Here is a 19,550-nt window from a genome sequence, read left to right as displayed (position 1 = left end):
CACCACCAAAGCGCATCTTTGGTGTGACCACCTAGAACCTGTGTATCATGGTGACATGTAGGTAACTTTAAACCACTCGACAAATGGCATAGCTTCAAAGAGTTATGTGATGGGATTCGAACCTGCGCGTGGACGTCTGTCCGATCCCACGGTCACCACCTTATCCACTATGTCACCACTTTCCTATGAATAAATAAATAAAATAAATAAATTATATATATATATATATATATATATATATATATATATATATATATATATATATATATATATATATATATATATATATCGTATTGCAGAGCGAGATTAATCTAGGCTTACGGTAATATAATTACGTCCTTCTGATATCTGGCAGGAGATTCTCAAGACCAGAATAGCCTGTCATATCCAGCACGCCATCGCAGTGCTTCAGATCATTAAGGAGGAAAGCCACAGCCACGCTCGACATCCATCTCTGGATCCCTTCCCCAAGATGAACTTCGTAATTTTGTAAATAAATTTTAAACTTTGCGTCTCATCTCACATCTCCACGTATTGAATACCAAATATTCGATGACCTGGTATTTGATTTTGATTCAGTAATCATCGCAAATGTAGTAGTTCATGAAGAAAGTCAATTAGAAATATGACAAACAACGATCAGAGAGAGAGAAAGAGAGAGAGAGAGAGAGAGAGAGAGAGAGAGAGAGAGAGACAGGATATTATTTTCTATTTGTGTGTGTGTGTGTGTTTCACTGTTTGATCTGCTACAGTCTCTGACGATACAGCCAGACGTTACCCTACGGAACGAGCTCAGAGCTCATTATTTCCGATCTTCGGATAGGCCTGAGACCAGGCACACACCACACACCGGGACAACAAGGTCACGGCTCCTCGATTTACATCCCGTACCTACTCACTGTTAGGTGAACAGGAGCTACACGTGAAAAGAGACACACCCAAATATCTCCACCCGGCCGGGGAATCGAACCCCGGTCCTCTGGCTTGTGAAGCCAGCGCTCTAACCACTGAGCTACCGGGCGTGTGTGAGTCGAACGTATGTGGTGAGTGTGTGTGTATGGGTGAGTGTGTGTGTGTATGATTCACCTCGGTCGGCTGCTGGTAACCCAGCCAGTCTTCTCCATTACGGAGCGAGCTCAGAGCTCATAGACCGATCTTCAGGTAGGACTGAGACCACATAACACACTCCACACACCGGGAAAGCGAGGCCACAACCCCTTGAGTTACATCCCGTACCTATTTACTGCTAAGTGAACAGGGGCCACACATTAAGAGACTTCCCATCTGCCTCGCCGCTTACCGGCATTCGAACCCGGCCCTCTCGATTGTGAGTCGAGGGTGTTAACCACTACACTACGCGGTGTGTGTGTGTGTGTGTGTGTGTGTGTGTGTGTGTGTGTGTGTCCTTATTCTATTTGCATGCACGAGCAGCAACAGCACAATAATGTACAGCATCTTTGCCACATTGAGCTCAATCCAAGCAAACATCGCAGCTCGACCACCTCCTCATTCTCCATGTTGACAGTCCCCGTGCAGGAAAGCCTCTCTCGTTGTAATGTTTTGGACGTGTAAACAATAGCTTTCAAATCCCATAAGACTTCTTTTACTGTGGTCTTTCATTTCAAAACATGTGTCTACAGTTGCTTACTCGTTCTTATTTACCTTTTTTCCCCTACTAGCTCTCCTCATATATTTCTCTGCACCTTTCTGGCTTCCTTCCTTCAAAGACGAAACCACAACCTTATTACCAAGTAGTGTTTCCTAATTTCCCTTCCTGAGATTCACAAACAAAGAAAAAAACTCTCCTCCCTTAATCTTCAGGATAAAAAGTAATGGAAACAACGGTATTCTTGACAGATTTTGTGATCATATGGCCTAATATTTTCCTTTTAACATACACAAGTACATACTCATATTAGTGTGAAGCATATGACTTCATTCTAATGGCACTGGTTTCTTTTCTCACAAGATGGAAATACTTTGAGCTGTCTGGATCATATGTATGCGTATGTTAAGATCAATGTTTAGGAACTGAATATACGTGTGTCAAATATGAAGGATACCAAGTGAAACTGTACCTGTTACATGTTAATGTTTACATGACACTGGCAGCTTGTAAAAAAAAAAAAATAATAAGTTTATCTCAGTATAGGCCTAAGGATTAAGGCAATTAAGTGAGAGTTTGTTGTAGTCTGCACCGAACTTTTAATTGCATAGTCAATCGAAAAGCTGCTGCATCTCATTAGCGAAATGGACAAAGAAAACGGAAAAGAGGAAAAGAAAAGATGCGTCCAATGTTCCTCCGGAAAAAAAAAAAGAAACACCGCCTCGGGTAATGTCTATAAAGAGACACTTTGGAAACGTGTGTGTGTGTGTGTGTGAGAGAGAGAGAGAGAGAGAGAGAGAGAGAGAGAGAGAGAGAGAGAGAGAGAGAGAGAGAGAGAGAGAGAGAGAGAGAGAGAGAATATAATAAATAGACAGGCAGATGATATCAATCAATCAATTACAATTATTTGAAGTACATTTTCAGTGAAACATTTGAATAGTAAGCTTCTAGGAATGCAGTTCAGTTCAGGGATAGCTCTGGAAAGCTCCCAAAACCTATGTTTGTTTGCAGTCCATGGGATGAGTGTTTTCCCAGCCTTGGAGTGTAGCGACCCAATGGCGCGCGGCGGCTCTCTCCCCTCCAGAGATAATCCAGAGTGTGGTGGGAGAAGGGAGGCTGTGTGTGTGTGTGTGTGTGTGTGTGTGTGTGTGTGTGTGTGTGTGTGTGTGTGTGAGTGAAGAATAATGACTTTTACGATGAGAAAGTTACAAAAATTCAGTTGAAAGAAAATTATCTCGATGAGTTTTTATCCGAAACTCATGAGCAGCTGCGTTGCTTCACCAAGACAGACGAGCTCACTGCCGCTTCGATGCTTTAATTAATTGCTCTGGGTATTGACAAATTTGATAGATTTACAGTGTGTGTGTGTGTGTGTGTGTGTGTGTGTGTGTGTGTGTGTGTATTCATAGTTGGGTAATATCAGTTAAAAGGAAGCATGGAAAAATTACCTTGATCACCTGAGAAGGCTATTTTATCAATAAGATGCAATAAGTTATACCGGAGTTACTCAAGTAATATATATGATGTTGTCTGTGGGAGCGTACCCCAGTAAAGAAAATTATTATGGTGTTTGAATCATTATAGAAGTGCCTAGATATCGTCTTCTGGAACTTTCGTTTAACGGAAATGTATAATTTAGTGTTTGAGTCACCATACTGCAATGCTTTCTAAATACCACCTGTAGAGCAATAGCCAGTCAGTGTGGCGCATTACGTGGTGCCCTTTCCGGAGTGAGGAAGCAGGCCAGCCCCCACCAGCTGCCGCCGAACAGCATCTCTGAATTATTCACGTCCTTTGGAGATGATTAATGTGGTGCGGCCAGGCAGAGTTAATGGCTGTGGCCCCACTCAGACTCTTCAGGGCCATAAAGGATCGCCGACCAGCTAGGATGGGATACACTGACCTCCGGTAATGTCAGCCTGGAGGATAACTGGTAAATATGGACAACACAACAAAGCGAAGGAAGGCGGCACACGGGGGAGAGAAAAAGACTGGTAGTCCCAGATAACACACTTTCCGTGTCCCCGATAATGAAGTGATACCTGGAATACACCACGCTGCACATTACGGTTGCCCACCATTTTTCACGTCGGTGATTATGAGCTTCAGGCACTTTTCTCATTTCGTCATATTTATAGCCAGCTCCAGCTCCTTTCTGAATACAAAACTGTTTCTAATAATTCGAAGGACGCAATTTCCTTACTGTCTCCAACAAAGATTTATCCATCACAATATCTTTGTCTTAACTATCACTCACAGCCTGCATTTAATCCAGACCGTCTCCCTCTAATTACTAAAGATTTTTTGTAACGGTTTTTATTTCTCAAATCTGTCACTCCGTTTCATGCGTCAAAAAAGGCACTGCGTTACTTTTTCAGTTGTAACCCCTCAGCGCCCTCCGTCAGTTAATTTCTTTAGACTCAACGCGTCAACCATTAGTCTCTTTCACTTCTCTCCCAAGAGCTCACTGGTATCTTAGCTTTACAAAAGTTAGGTTGTTTCTTGCCACCGCGCCTCACTGCCCTCCACTAACTTCCTGGCCTAGAGAACATCAACCTCTCCTGCCACCTAGGTCTACACAGCTATCATCTCTCTCCATTCCTATCCCGCAGCTGTGAAAGCCTTTAATGTTTTGTTCTATAACATTATGGTTCATCCCGTAGCAAGCTTGAGGTCACAGTGGTTATCGACCATGTGTGTTTCACTGTTTGATCTGCTGCAGTCTCTGACGAGACAGCCAGACGTTACCCTACGGAACGAGCTCAGAGCTCATTATTTCCGATCTTCGGATAGGCCTGAGACCAGGCACACACCACACACCGGGACATCAAGGTCACAACTCCTCGATTTACATCCCGTACCTACTCACTGCTAGGTGAACAGGGGCTACACGTGAAAGGAGACACACCCAAATATCTCCACCCGGCCGGGGAATCGAACCCCGGTCCTCTGGCTTGTGAAGCCATCGCTCTAACCACTGAGCTACCGTGTGTGTGTGTGTGTGTGTGTGTGTGTGTGTGTGTGTGTGTGTACAAACAACACATATACGTTTCAATAACGAAAAAGTTTCATAAATAACAACATAAAAAAACAACAAAATAATAATAATGATGATAATTTTAATAATAATAATAATAATAATAATAATAATAATAATAATAACAATAATAACAATAATAATGAAAATCATTATCATCATCATCATCATTATAATTTTGTTGCTATCATTCTTGTCATTACAGTCCTATTACCACTACTGATAACATTAATGCGGACATGATACCTCTGGTGTGCAAAGGCCCCGTAGTCATTAAGCCTTAACTTTCCTTTATAATTTTTCGGGGCTCAGTATACTCTACGGTAGTTATTAACCTCCGGAAACTAATAGAAATGTATGCATGAATAATTTTAATTGCATAGATTGTTCACAGCAGTGAGAGACACTCTCTCTCCCTCCTAGTTATTATTAATTACTAACGCCGCTCCGGAAGCGAGGCTGAAAATATGCATATATATATATATATATATATATATATATATATATATATATATATATATATATATATATATATATATATATATATATAGATAGAGAGAGAGAGAGAGAGAGAGAGAGAGAGAGAGAGAGAGAGAGAGAGAGAGAGAGAGAGAGAGAGAGAGAGAGAGAGAGAGAGAGAGAGAGAGAGAGAGAGAGAGAGAGAAGCAGTAATATCTAGTTGTTCCAATTGACCATCAACATTTAACCACCCTAGTCCTTCCATTATCCGTGAGTTATCCACAGTGATTCCTGGAAAGAGAAAGGTGGACTTACTGAACTTGATTACGCGCATCGTGCCGTAAATCACTCCAAGCACTGCACTGTATCGATATCGGGAGTCCTCATTAGCTACGTGAAAGGACTCCAACAGTACTTTAGAAGCTGAGATCTGAGACATAGCTACAGGAAAGGTCAATACAAGTAGCAATTTGCCGTACTTGTACTGCTACTACAGCTCACTTATTCAAAATGCTAACCTCATGCCACCTGTCAACGTTCAGACTTTACCTAAATATGTAGAGAACGAAATCACACTACAGTTATTCTAGTCACTGGTCCGGACAATAGAATCTGCAACACGGAGAGCGGTACGTCCTTGTCACCAACAATTATCTGTTACTCATGTACGTACATAACACATTTTCGTGAGGCTCGGTATTTGTACGCTGGGTGTTATGAAATAGTAGGTCTGCAGAACATTGCTCCTTCAATTTCAGCAGCTGCGGATAATTTCCTCTCTGCTTACTCTCCCTCCGTCATTATTCAGTGCCACGAAAGCCGTTCTTCCTTTTATCTCACTGAAGCCTCTCTTCCTTTACAGAGCCACACACACACACACACACTCTCACTCTCTCTCTCTCTCTCTCTCTCTCTCTCTCTCTCTCTCTCTCTCTCTCTCTCTGTGTGTGTGTGTGTGTGTGTGTGTGTGTGTGTGTGTGTGTGTGTGTGTGTGTGTGTGTGTGTGTGTGTGTGTGTGTGTGTGTGTGTGTGTGTGTGTGTGTGTGTGTGTGTGTGTGTGTGTGTGTGTGTGTGTGTGTTTGTGTGTGTGTGTCTCCACCACCTCTCTCTCTCTCTCTCTCTCTCTCTCTCTCTCTCTCTCTCTCTCTCTCTCTCTCTCTCTCCCCATCTTTTTTTGCCTTTCTCACGTACCATACTCTCTTCTCTTTAAATATTCTCGTTTTTTTTTTACTTAGAAAATAACTTAATTAAGAGGCGAGGGATATTCTGGTTTGGTTCAATAAAACATTTTGTATTATACCCGATAAACTAAAAACATTAACATAGCAAATATAAGGTGAGAGTCAGTAAACGCACTCGGAATACAGAGTTCCAAGAAATGACAGTTTATAAAAGCTCAAGAGGCGCAGGCATACGTGACCTGTGGAATGCAACCAGCAGACGACGCATTAATGTGAAGTCAATGTATGTGTGAGAAAGCAAGTACTTTAAGAGACTTGGTGCGTGAGGAAGCTTTTAGTACATGAAGTAGTGGAGTCATAGGAACACATTGGAATTAATATTATTATTTTTTTTTTTTTATGACAGCGATCAAACCAAGTCTTTTCATAGTTTTAAGCACCGCAGTGTGGGGGAGGGATTACATAACATGGAGAAGTGACAGGACACAAACCACAATTTTTCTTTCTCATAAGAATGTCTAAAGAGGTTTATTTGAAAGCGGTGATACATTTCCCTCCATTTCATGAACATCAAATCACTCACTCCTGATCTGCCTCCATTAGTGTTACACAATGTGAGTTGTGGGCGCCTACAACACAATGGTGATGAGACCCCCTTAATCATGGTGCTTTACCGCCTGAAGAGACGAATCCCAGGCTTCGTCGCCACCCTCCTCTTCCTTCAACTTGTGCGGGAATGTATTTTCATCAACCCGCCTTACACACTGCACAGTTTAAGTATTGCGCGTGAAGCATTGCCACACAACAAAGTAATGCACGTGAATTCACTTTACTAGACACGCAAATCAACACTTTATTCTTCTCAACAGAACACGTGAAGACATTCCAAGTCAAATAATTCACCAAATACCACTAAAAAATCTTGAATCTCAGCTTTATATATATATATTTTTTTTTTTGTGGAATGCATTGTTAGCTACCTTTTTTTATCCATTCTTTGCTGGAATCTCTGATACATAAAATGAATATATTAATGTTTTTTTGCTGTCTTGTTTAGAAATTTTATTCACAAGATTTCTTAATGATAGAACTGTAAATTGTAAGTCGTGTCGCTACAAGATTATAAATAAGAACAATTATGGTATGAAAAAAAGTAAATAGATAAATAACACACGCACGCACGCACACACACACACACACACACACACACACACACACACACACACACACACACACATTATATTGAGAGAGAGAGAGAGAGAGAGAGAGAGAGAGAGAGAGAGAGAGAGAGAGAGAGAGAGAGAGAGAGAGAGAGAGAGAGAGAGAGAGAGAGAGAGAGAGAGAGAGAGAGAGAGAGAGAGAGAGAGACCTGAGGAAAGATGTAGGAATATGATTTTATTGATATATATTGTCATGTTATATTCTTAGGCAGTGACTTACTGCACGGTTTAATGGATACACAGCACTTGCCACTAAGCTCTGAAAATTTATCATAACTTAATCAAAGGTTTATAGGACGCATGTCGAGGATGATGATTGAGAGGAAGAAAATTAATGTTGCTGTAGTATAAACACGGATTCAAGCAGGTGCAGGTGACGTGTATACAAATGTAAAAGAATCTTGGTGCTATTATGCTCTTGTCATATAAAATCAGTTCAAAGGAATCGTTATGTCTCTTTATGTACTAGGAACCAAAGTAAAAATAAAAAGACAAATTAGGTGGTAAAAAACAACATTACCATGACACGTTTCCATATTCATTCTGGTAACTACTTGGTGATTTTATACAGCTTCAGAAACTTATATGGGAGATCGAAATGGTGAAGACTGTGGCCATTAATCTTTTGACCTCCATACACCCTTCCTAATGTCAATAAATTGAACTAATGGTACACAAATCTCAAGGTAAAAAATGTGTCCCAGTATTGAAGGGGTTAACGGGGAAGTTTTTGTAAGCTTAAAAGAATTACTAAACAAGACTGTACAGGAGTTTAGCCCCGGTGCCCATCCCAAGTCTCCTTGTCGCTGAAATGGCGGGCTATTAAGCCACTACTGCAGCACAAAGAGCCACTGTATCGTACAGGTGACCAAAGTTCCCTCTAGTATGCGTCGTGACACTTAAGACTGGATAAACAGCTGAGTTGGCTGCGTACCGAATGTCCCCTCTTTGTCCAGGATTCCAATTAGAATGTGTGTGTGTGTGTGTGTGTGTGTGTGTGTGTGTGTGTGTGTGTGTGTGTGTGTGTGTGTGTGTGTGTGTGTGTGTGTGTGTGTGTGTGTGTGTGTGTGTGTGTGTGTGTGTGTGTGTGTCTGTGTCTGTGTGTGAACGTGTCCCAGAAGGTAAAACTGGTCGTGGTGGTAGCTTAAGTATCGTACAAAGATAACACAATACTAGAAAGAAATGCTTTAGAGACATTGTTCGTAATAAAATGATGGCGAACATAAAATACTGTCATTCCATAAACTTATAGCAAGCATGTACTGACTAAAAAAAAGGTCATTACATTATGTTTAAAGACTTGTGAAGCAAATCCAAGTTTGCATGATGTCATTGGAGTAAAAGGACAAAGAATGGTTAAGTGTCGCTTTACCCAATATCTCCAGTTAAATGAGACCAATGTGAAGGAGCTTTTTTACTTTGTTCCATTTATCATATTTTTTCATCCGTCATTCTACTTACCAAAAGATATTTACATACATCAGTAATGTTACCTGACAGCTATCAGATATTTCAATGAATTCTCAACAGTTAAGTGACCTTTTTCCTTATATTTATCTGGGTGTTACCAGAAAAGGAAATGAAAAATAAAAGCATTCAAATTGAGTTCGTGATTCTCTCAGGATTAGAATCATGAAAGACTCTATGAATAAAGGTTTCAAAACTCATTCTCATCGAAAACCGTCTCACATGTATACTCAGTAATGACGGTGACTAGCTGTGGTATGACAAACGCGTGATTATAATTAAACTCATTACATGAATTGACAGCAATGAAGGATTCAAATCTTACACCGCAAGATCATGGCAGCTAGCTCCGTGCTTTCAGCTTAAGAGTGTCCGATGAACTCTTTCAGGAAGTTAGGTTAGCAACGCGAAACACACTTCCTGCCTCATGCCTGTCTCCCCCGCAATTTACCCACATTACTAGTAATTATAATGATTAGAGGTGAATGCGAGTGTGTCATTCGTTTCTGTCGTGTGGAGGATTACCTCTTTGTAGGAAGAAGTATAATTCGTATAATTACAAGCTTTCAAGATGTGTTTCGTGTAGAGATGTAAAGGTTGGTGCTCGTTCTCACTTATTGTACATGCACTAGAGAGAGAGAGAGAGAGAGAGAGAGAGAGAGAGAGAGAGAGAGAGAGAGAGAGAGAGAGAGAGAGAGAGAGAGAGAGAGAGAGAGAGAGAGAGAGAGAGAGAGAGAGAGAGAGAGAGAGAGAGAGAGAGAGAGAGAGAGAGAGCTTGCACATAAAGCATTGTCTTGTGTAACAGATATCTCCTAGAAACCTTGATTTACCTAATTAATGGACAGTTATGCGTCATCACCTTGCTCTCGGTGCACCTGTCACATTAGCACATAAGCAAGTTTTTACTTCTTCATTTGTAGTCATTTCTTACTTCATTCATTGTAAAAAAAACTAACTGTTGTAATTTCTGTATGTTTCCTTCAATGTTTTATACAAAGGTGTTGACCCGGGATGATGCGTTTCAATTAATTCGCTGGGATAAATTTTGAAGTATATAATGTGAAGCGCAAAGATCGACATGTGCTTCATAACGCAAGTAGAAATAGTAGGAATAGCTCGAAATATCGGACACATGAAAGAAAACAACAGAAAATAAAAAGAAGTAAAAAAGACTAAAGTAAGAAAGGTCGTCCCTGGTACAGCTGGGCGTCTCACCAGCAACCAATCACCAAACCAGCACAATCATCAAGCTGCGAGAACCAGTATGCACACCTAAGAACATTTTTTTATGATCATTACATTACCTAATTTCCTCTGTTTGTCATTACTCTCTCTCTCTCTCTCTCTCTCTCTCTCTCTCTCTCTCTCTCTCTCTCTCTCTCTCCATAAATATAAAGAAAATTCTGGTAGAGAGAATGAAACACTACGTTCTTCCATAAACTATAAACCACCACTAGCCTGTTTCACCACCTTATTAATTCTTACACTGTGACTTTCACAAGGAATACGTGATATGAAAAAAAAATATGTATTCCTTTTCCCTAGTCTCTCTCTTATTGAATTACACATCTGCGTATTATCAATTAATCTTTTCACCGACTGTTGACCTGCAGCAAACACTGTGCATCATTATTCCTTGTCAATTTATTTGCATTTCAGATTCGGTGCACTTGTACAATATTAAGTGTCCGGTGAAGCCAGAAGGGTACGGCCTTCGTGTGCGTGCGTGTGTGTGTGTGTATGTGTATGTGTGTGTGTGTGTGTGTGTGTGTGTGTGTGTGTGTGTGTGTGTGCTTCTGTGTGTGTGTGTGTGTGTGTGTGTGTGTGTGTGTGTGTGTGTGTGTGTGTGTGTGTGTGTGTGTGTGTGTGTGCGTGCGTGCGCGCGCTATCTGATGTTAGGTTGCTATCGAGGTGAATAGTACACAACCAATTCTACGGAAAATTATGGTGCACATTAACTTTCAATATTATTTTAACATATAATGCAACCAAAGAAGAATGGATCTTGAGTTAATTAGAGTACATTTTACCGCACGTCAGCGATTTCATTACAAAAAAAGAAAAAAGTTCACTTAACAAAAATTCGTTTCAAAGCCATGGCCAATATGCCTGAAAAACTCAAACACTTAAAACGAACCAATCTAGATCAGGACCTGATCCTAATCCTTTTAGCAACAGGGCGCGCTGTTTACAATAACCATTAGCTAATAGCCTTGCATTTTAAATTAAGCACACTATGGAGAATTAATGAATCATTTTCCCATATCTGGACCATGGTAAACATTTAGTATAATAGTAAAAGAAAAAATTAAGCCAGAGTACATAATTATAGTATGAGTATGTGTGTGTGTGTGTGTGTGTGTGTGTATGTGTGTGTGTGTGTGTGTGTGTGTGTGTGTGTGTGTGTGTGTGTGTGTTTGTGTGGGAGGGAATCCAAGGGCTATGAAACTACGCATTTTTTTTTTTTTTTTTTTTTTGCATGGTGTCCACGAACAAAAGGAAATACTACTGTCGCAAACTTAACCTGTACAACCTACTAAAGATAGAACGACCACAGGCAGGACGCGATTTTCAGTAACGGGGGATACCTGCACAACGGTGTAAAGCACAACGGTGTAAATATCAGAAAAAAAACAAAATGGGTGCAGGGTTCCACAACGAAAACTGCACTTCATGGACATGTTCTAACACGTGATGCCGTGACCTAAAATCTCACGCCACTCTAGAACGAAATTTTTGCATCTTCACAGTGATAATATCTGTCTGTGTGTGTGTGTGTGTGTGTGTGTGTGTGTGTGTGTGTGTGTGTGTGTGTGTGTGTGTGTTAAAGGTTTTGATGGTCGATTGCCCTCTTTCTCCAAACTCACTCTCTCTCTCTCTCTCTCTCTCTCTCTCTCTCTCTCTCTCTCTCCCTCTGAGTGACGGCTGGCTGTAGAGGCTAGTGCCGTCCACCACAGATCTCTGACTCCATCGATAAAAAAGGCAAAAAATAGGCAGGGTTTAATGATTTTGATGCTACTGAAATCAAATATTTCAACATGTAGTACACTGTAATTTTTCGCATCTATTTTTTGTCCCCTTCCGTGAGACGTGTAGAAGGAGGTTTTTCACTCCGTTTGTATTACATGAATTCGATAGCAAGGAGCATGTCACGTGAGTATATGATTTTTGAGCCTACCAATTATTATTTCTGATGAAAAAAAAAAATACGTGAGTCTGACAGCATATAGTTGGATATTAATAAACGATAGAGAGAGAGAGAGAGAGAGAGAGAGAGAGAGAGAGAGAGAGAGAGAGAGAGAGAGAGAGAGAGAGAGAGAGAGAGAGAGAGAGAGAGAGAGAGAGTCCATACTGCTTTTCAAACACATAACCTAATTATTGACGGGATCCTGAAAAACTTTATCCACACACACACACACACACAGACACACACACACTGCTCCATACTGCTCCACTCTGCCCGGTCGGTGCGGAACACTGGCCACACGCTCGTAACAGCCTAAGCAGTAAGCCACCAATCAAGACATATGACATAAAACTATTGTTAGGTATTGAGTCGTTATCCGGAAAATGATAGTTATGAGCTTCAATATGTGGAAATTTTTGCTGAACATAGTGTGTGCTGATACATGCGAGCTATATGCAGGTTAAGAATTGGTTACAAAATTTTTCACTTCCCTCCTTCTACTAATATTGTGTAAAAAAGAAATACATACAAAATAGTAGATATCAGTTGCCAGTAATCTTGTCCCAAAACTCCCCTAAACAGAGGATCACAGCGGGGCTCCAGGACTCAGTCACCAATTCTTTTTTCATTTAATTTAATTTAGTATTTCTCTAAACCTTACTTATACCTATTTATTGTACCATAAACGGTGCTCATCACATGTTTCTAGTAGTGTATTTCAGGAAGGAGATGCTTAACCTAACACACACACACACACACACACACACACACACACACACACACACACACACAGACACAACATCTGTATAGGTCTTAAATCAATTAACAATACTGGCTTCGTCGTCCATGAATTGGTGAAGTCCTCCATGAACTCTGCTCATTTTCTTTTTAATTAAACACGCACTTGGTCTGCTGCTGATGACGTTTCACACTGCTTCAGAATCATTGTAACTGCTACCTCATCTTTTCTTCTACGAAATCTAGAAGCAGCAGTTTAACCGCAAAAATACTTTCAATATGAACAACCATTACGCCTAAAGCTGTCACTCACCACCACCTACAAAGTTGTTATATCACCGTCTCCACTATCATCATATCCTCATCCAACACACATTCATCATTCCACCACCATAATAATAAAAATAACTATTAGGCTACCATTGTAAACAGCAACTTTATGAACTGCTACTACCACTGCAACCACAACCGAAGACTGACTAACAGTAGGCCTACTTGTATAGTTCTAGTAGGTGAGTACCTACTAGAACAAACACATTTAAAAAAAATTAATGATCGTTTAAATGTAAATGTCCCATGTGTCCTAAGATTAACAGACAGAGATTACAGATATGACCTTTACCAACATTGGATTATAATGAAAAAAGACATTCACTTACTGTGGCTGATGGCTAAGAAACCAATCAGTGCATCGAAGAAAAGCAGGCTACTGACGGCACTCCTCTTCTTGCATCCAAAGTTACACTTCTTAAAACTTGATTGTTCAGGGACGAACACTCACTCACATGAAACATAACACATACTTATGCCACGGGACAAGCTGACGGAAGAAGAGTTACTAGAGTTCCTCCTGCGAAGCTCACCCTGCAGGAACGCTGTGATTGGCTGTGGCTGCGACGATCCTCATTGGTGGGTGGATCTGCTGCCTCTCGTCTTTGGATGAAGGTGTGCGAGAATTGCACGTAAAGCATGAAGGGAAGTGCCGCTTTGCATTATTCTTTTCTTCATGATGTAAGTACCATTGCATGTAAGGGAGTAAACATACAACACACTGTGTATGCCACACATATATTTTTTTTGTTTTGTCTTGTGAGCAATTTTACACACTTATTGACAACATCACAGCTCATAACCTTACTGGGCGCCTTCTCATCCAGAATCATACAACCACGGAACACAAGGCTAATATGCTTGACACAGATAATGATCTTGTAAATTTTTACACGGAATATTTGAGAAGTACTGGAAGATCGTTTATTTGACATACAAAAGAAAGCTAACGCTTCTAAAATCTAAATAAATCTATAGTACCCTGGCAACTCAGCCTCTCAAGGCATTACGCAATTAACAACTCACACCTTGGTGACTGAGAACTGGTTTTTACCGCTGAGCGGTGCTGTCCTTTTGTCCTTCCACAGTAGCAAAACCCGAACAATACTGTTTTAAAAATAATACCCCTTTTGTGGGAGACCTATCTGCCAAGCTGTAAAATAAAGACACTTGCTATATTCATGGCAAAAACGATGACAAGGAGAGGGGGATCCAGCTCCACAGATATGCCTTTCATTACAGTTCAAGTGGTGCGTTTTCTCTCATCATGCTGGTTCTTATTTGCTTCATCGCTCAACACAACCACGATAATCACAAATCAAGAATTAATATAAATTAAATTCCGATAGAGATATTTCAAATAGTAAACGAATTAACGTTTTTGACAAATTACACTCGTGCTTGCATTACAGAAAGCTATTATAGCAATAGAAATGAGACCCACAAATACAATACATTACATGAACATAAGTAATTAAGAATATTGATAATTGCAGAGACGAGAGGAAACAGGTATGGTCATATATAATTGGATTAGTTAGCTAACTGTGGAAACGAGAGAAAGCAAGTGTTATCGTAAATGAGTAGCTAACGAAAAGTTATTTGTTTAGATTACAACTATCTTGTAACAGTTCGCTGGTTTATGTTCACACTAATCAAAACTGGTACTCCTTACAGAAACACTTGCATTGTCTTCTTGGGCTAAATTTAAAGATTTGTTTTAAATATTTCGGAATGATTTCATATTACAATGGTATTGAATTCACATCCATACACTAGTCATTTGACACGGCATGAAAAAGTGTTACAATGAGAGCCTTTGCCATTGATATTTAAAATCAGTTGAAGGAATTTATATTCGAAATCTTAAGCTAATTTTTGTGATATAGCTGTATAATTATAGAATAAGTGACATCCCGTCTTTGTAGAATCTGAAAGGACCACGCGTTTGTGCGAGCGTGTGTGAAATTTTCTTTACATAATTCCTATCTCACAGAAAGAAAAAAATACACAGGACAGCAGAGAGAGAGAGAGAGAGAGAGAGAGAGAGAGAGAGAGAGAGAGAGAGAGAGAGAGAGAGAGAGAGAGAATGTTAAATTTTTATGCAAAGGAATATCTTTCTGGATTTCTGGTTGTGAACAAAAATAATGGGAAGGAAAATTCCCTACCGGCATTCCATGAAATATCAAGCTACAGAGTCCAGTCCCTTCTGAGTGATATTTAAAACACATACAAAGTAATCATGATATTAGGTCGTAGTTAATCTAGATTAAATGAAATAAATCGGAATACTCCTTCTTTCTTTCCTTGATTCCACTTACCTTGTCAAATCTTGTAAGGTCCTGCACATGTTCGTAATACTAGTGCAGATTATCTTTCACAATTCATACCATAAAAAACACGCGTAACTCCACTTTTCTCAATTTTCTTATATATTAGAAATGTCAACAACTTTCAGGAAATTTGACTAGCTGTGCACTAGTTACTGTCGGAAACAGTTTTGTTGAAGAGGGAATTGTTGAGCTGTTTTGCGTCATTGAGGTCTCTCACGATGAGTAGACAGTGAATGCACTTGAGGCATTGCGTGGAGAGAGAAAATGAGAGAGGGAATAAAAACAAACTTCAGAATAATGAGAAGAAAAGAGAACGAAGAAAAAAAACTTGGCACATTAGAAAAAAAAATGGCTTCGATAATAAAATGAATATTTAGAAATTTAAGTAAAAGGAATGAATGAAGAAAGGACATCTTGTCTTTATGCAATTAAAGAAAAAGTAAAATATATTCTTATGATTTTGTTAACATACGACCGGATACCCTATTTGTTACGTCACATTATGTGTTGAAGTCGCCGTGACTTCAATGTCACTTCTTGAGGCTCTACATGGTCGCAAATTTGGAATTTTGGCGAAAATGACCTTGTAGTCAGTGGTGTGGAATTAAAACATTTTACTTCAGACCTCGCTGACAGGTGACATAGTGAGGCTGAGAAATACCGTAGATACTGTACATACATTCCCACGTCGCGCCACATTGATAACGTCAGGTAGTTCCACGGATGACCGTCATGGCGACGCCTCCTCTTTCTCTGCTTCTCTCATGGTGTCAATAGATCCACAGCTAATATTGGACGGCACCAAAGTATCAATATACTGCAGCATTCTCATGCAACAAACGTATGCATTTTTTACTTAAGGAGAAAAAATAACGTCTCGGTAGCCAGATGTATAATGGCAAATGCACCTGCCCCCCCCCTCTCTCTCTCTCTCTCTCTCTCTCTCTCTCTCTCTCTCTCTCTCTCTCTCTGTGCAACAAACAAAATCAGTATTCGCCATCCCTCTCGTCAAGACACTAAAGCGAAACAACAAGTATGTGTAACCGTAACTTTCTGTGATACTTATCTGATTTACGTCACGCTGTACAGTATCTACATAATATAAGACAGCCATAAATGAAAACGATCAAAATTAATATCTAAGGCAAAGCGTCAAACGTGGGTGGCTCATCAATGGTGCATTAATGGTGATGGTGATGGTGGTGGCGGTATTGGTAGTGGTGGTGGTGGTGATTATGATGAAATAAATGATGACAATGACTTATAACAATGTACATTTTTTGTCGTGGTGGTGGTGATGATAATGATGATGATGATGACAATGAGAATGATGATGATGATGATGATGATGATGATGATGATGATGATGATGATGATAGTGATTGTTGTGGTGATGACGTTGGTAGTGGTGGCGATCGAAAAGAAACTATGTATTGAAATCTACTGGACTGTGATGAATTAATAATAATAATGATAATGATAATAATAATAATAATAATAATAATAATAATAAAATAACAAGGTCAAGAAGAAGAAGAAGAAGAAGAAGGAGGAGGAGGAGGAGGAGGAGAAGGAGGAAAAGAATAAAAAGAAAAGAGGAAGAAAACCATTAAAAATTAAAAGGCGAAGAATAATAACATTATAAATATCAACAGTAACAACAACAATAACAAATAAGAAAATCAAACATTAATTCTTTTCCATATCTCTTCTCAAATAAACTGGAAATGAAAAGAAATAGTCTAAGTCTTCTCTACCTCCATGACAACATTTCTCCCTTTCGGCAACCACACACAGGAGATAAGGTGTCAGGTGAGAGGGGTGTAGTGTCCCAAGCGGCTCCGTCACAGTCACAACACACAGCTGCTCAATACACCCGACGCTAAGTCACAATGGGGACAGCGCTAATGTTATCTCTAATATTTTGTTGCTCTCTCCATGCATATTTTTTTTCTCCCTCGTGTGTGTGTGTGTGTGTGTGTGTGTGTGTGTGTGTGTGTGTGTGTGTGTGTGTGTGTGTGTGTGTGTGTGTGTGTGTGAATTAACAACGTGGAAAAAAATATCTAAAAACTTTGACCATAAATCAACAACAAATCGGTAGAAATAAAGATCAAACATGGCAAGTGTGAGGTGAAAAATTATACACCACTTGAAAATACAGACCAGAAACACCGTGAAGATACTCAATGCATGTCACTGTGTATACAAGTTCACCATTTTCTTTGAGCTGCATCAGTTGGGGCCGCGGTACTGCTGCCACCAGGGGAAGGGAAGCACGTAAACCTCAGTAAGGGCCAGTAGAATCATTTGAATCACAGAAAATCATTGCTCAAAAATAGATAAAAAAAAAAAAAATGACAGAGCAAGAGCGAAAATGTTAAGGAGTCTTTACGTATAAAGGTCTCCAATGCGCAGAACACTGCAGAATTTATTAAGAGAAAATCACTAAATTGTTAGTCTTGTATTATTGTTCATATCATTTTCATTATTCCTGTTGTGGTTGACCAATAGGAAATTGTCTCGTATTTTCAATATCGTGAACACAACCTTTGTTATTATATCTAATCATATTCATAAAGCGGTCTTAACGTGGTGGTTGATTGTGATTGAATAATTTCAAGTAATCGTCTCTAATTTCTAATAAAAATAAAATATTGATTGTCTTAAAACAGATATTCATTTTTTATTTCACGTAACTATAGTCAACGTAAAGTCATTTTACTTATGTTTTATCAATGGTACAACTAGATTTGAGAATATTTCAAGGAAAGAAAAAAAAATTATATACGAGTGTATATATATATATATATATATATATATATATATATATATATATATATATATATATATATATATATATATATATATATATATATATATATATATATATATATGCATCACTATGCAGTGACGCCGAAATTATAATATAACAAAGTACAGCACAGGCCATCCCAGTCCTTGACAATAGTTAGTCTCCCTTCTATGTAAAATGCGGGAACACGGAAATGTTATCTATCAGAAACTACCTACTGAATGTTGATTTTTGGAATGGTTCGTCTAATGTTCACTAAGCTCTATAATTTTTTGTTATATATCAGTTTTGTCTATAGTATATTGAAAAAAAATTCCATATAAAATATAAAATCCACGTCTGTCACACAGTGACAAGATTCGCATATAAAATAGTTTCAGTATCTTTATATAATTTACCTTAATTGTTATTGGTTATTACTTGGCTAATTTGGGCCCGATTTACACTGCACTTTCTCGTCTGGAGCTGGGACTCTCGGGGTCCTCAGGTATTCTGGCCAAACATGCCATTCCAGATGCCCCCGTGTGCTTCCCTTGCCCATCTCCCACGAACATAAGAGGAACGGGGAGCTCCTCGGCGGGTGCCGGGGCGGGAGGTGTCCCGCTGTCGCCTACAACCTCCATGTCGGCGTTGTCACACATCTACAGGAAACCAAGACATTTTCTGTCAGGATATTTGACTAACGACTGGATGTTAAAGTGATCAATCGTTATGAAAATACTTTACTTTTACGACGTACATTTATTGAAAGGGAGCAGAGTCGTTACTCACTCTGGCAGCTGTTAGATGAGGCTGTCTATGAGGGTGAGGGTGGCGAAATTCATGGGTGCCATGACCTGGGGTCGCTAAAGAGTAGTGTAAGGGATCTTTAGAATGCTGGAGCAGCAGAGGAGACTGTTGTTGTTGTTGTTGTTGTTGCTGCTGCTGTTGTTGTTGTTGATGCTGCTGCTGCTGCTGCTGCTGGCTGAGCGGTGAAGGCGTTGGGGATTGATGCTGTTTTTGCCGCTGCTGAGTGTGCTGGGCCAAAGATGACGGCGCGTGGTGGCAAGGCAAAGCGCGCTGCATGTGTTGTGAGGCAGGAACGTGTTCCGTGATCAAGGACATCGCTCCTCCAGGCCGAATACTTACACTCACATCATCAAAGTCTGAGGCACAAAAATGCAAGTACCACCAATTATTA

At 39.7% G+C, this 19,550-nt stretch overlaps 1 protein-coding gene across 1 annotated transcript in view; it reads right to left on the bottom strand.

Moving 5' to 3' along the window:
* Nucleotides 1-18,478: 18,478 nt before the first annotated feature.
* Nucleotides 18,479-19,550, bottom strand: part of LOC123504218 (nephrin-like) — a 61,776-nt gene continuing 60,704 nt past the window's right edge. Inside the window, exons 17-18 of the mRNA XM_045254570.1 lie at nucleotides 19,142-19,515; nucleotides 18,479-19,011 (exon numbers count right to left, since the gene is read on the bottom strand). Of these exons, the coding sequence (XP_045110505.1) occupies nucleotides 18,811-19,011; nucleotides 19,142-19,515 (575 nt within the window). The 3' untranslated portion in view covers nucleotides 18,479-18,810. The remainder of the gene's footprint in view (nucleotides 19,012-19,141; nucleotides 19,516-19,550) is intronic.

The sequence above is a fragment of the Portunus trituberculatus genome, chromosome 15, assembly GCF_017591435.1.
Source record: "Portunus trituberculatus isolate SZX2019 chromosome 15, ASM1759143v1, whole genome shotgun sequence".
Lineage (NCBI taxonomy): Eukaryota > Metazoa > Arthropoda > Malacostraca > Decapoda > Portunidae > Portunus > Portunus trituberculatus.
Note: the sequence above shows the minus strand (reverse complement) of the source record. Positions and strands in the feature narration are given on the sequence as shown.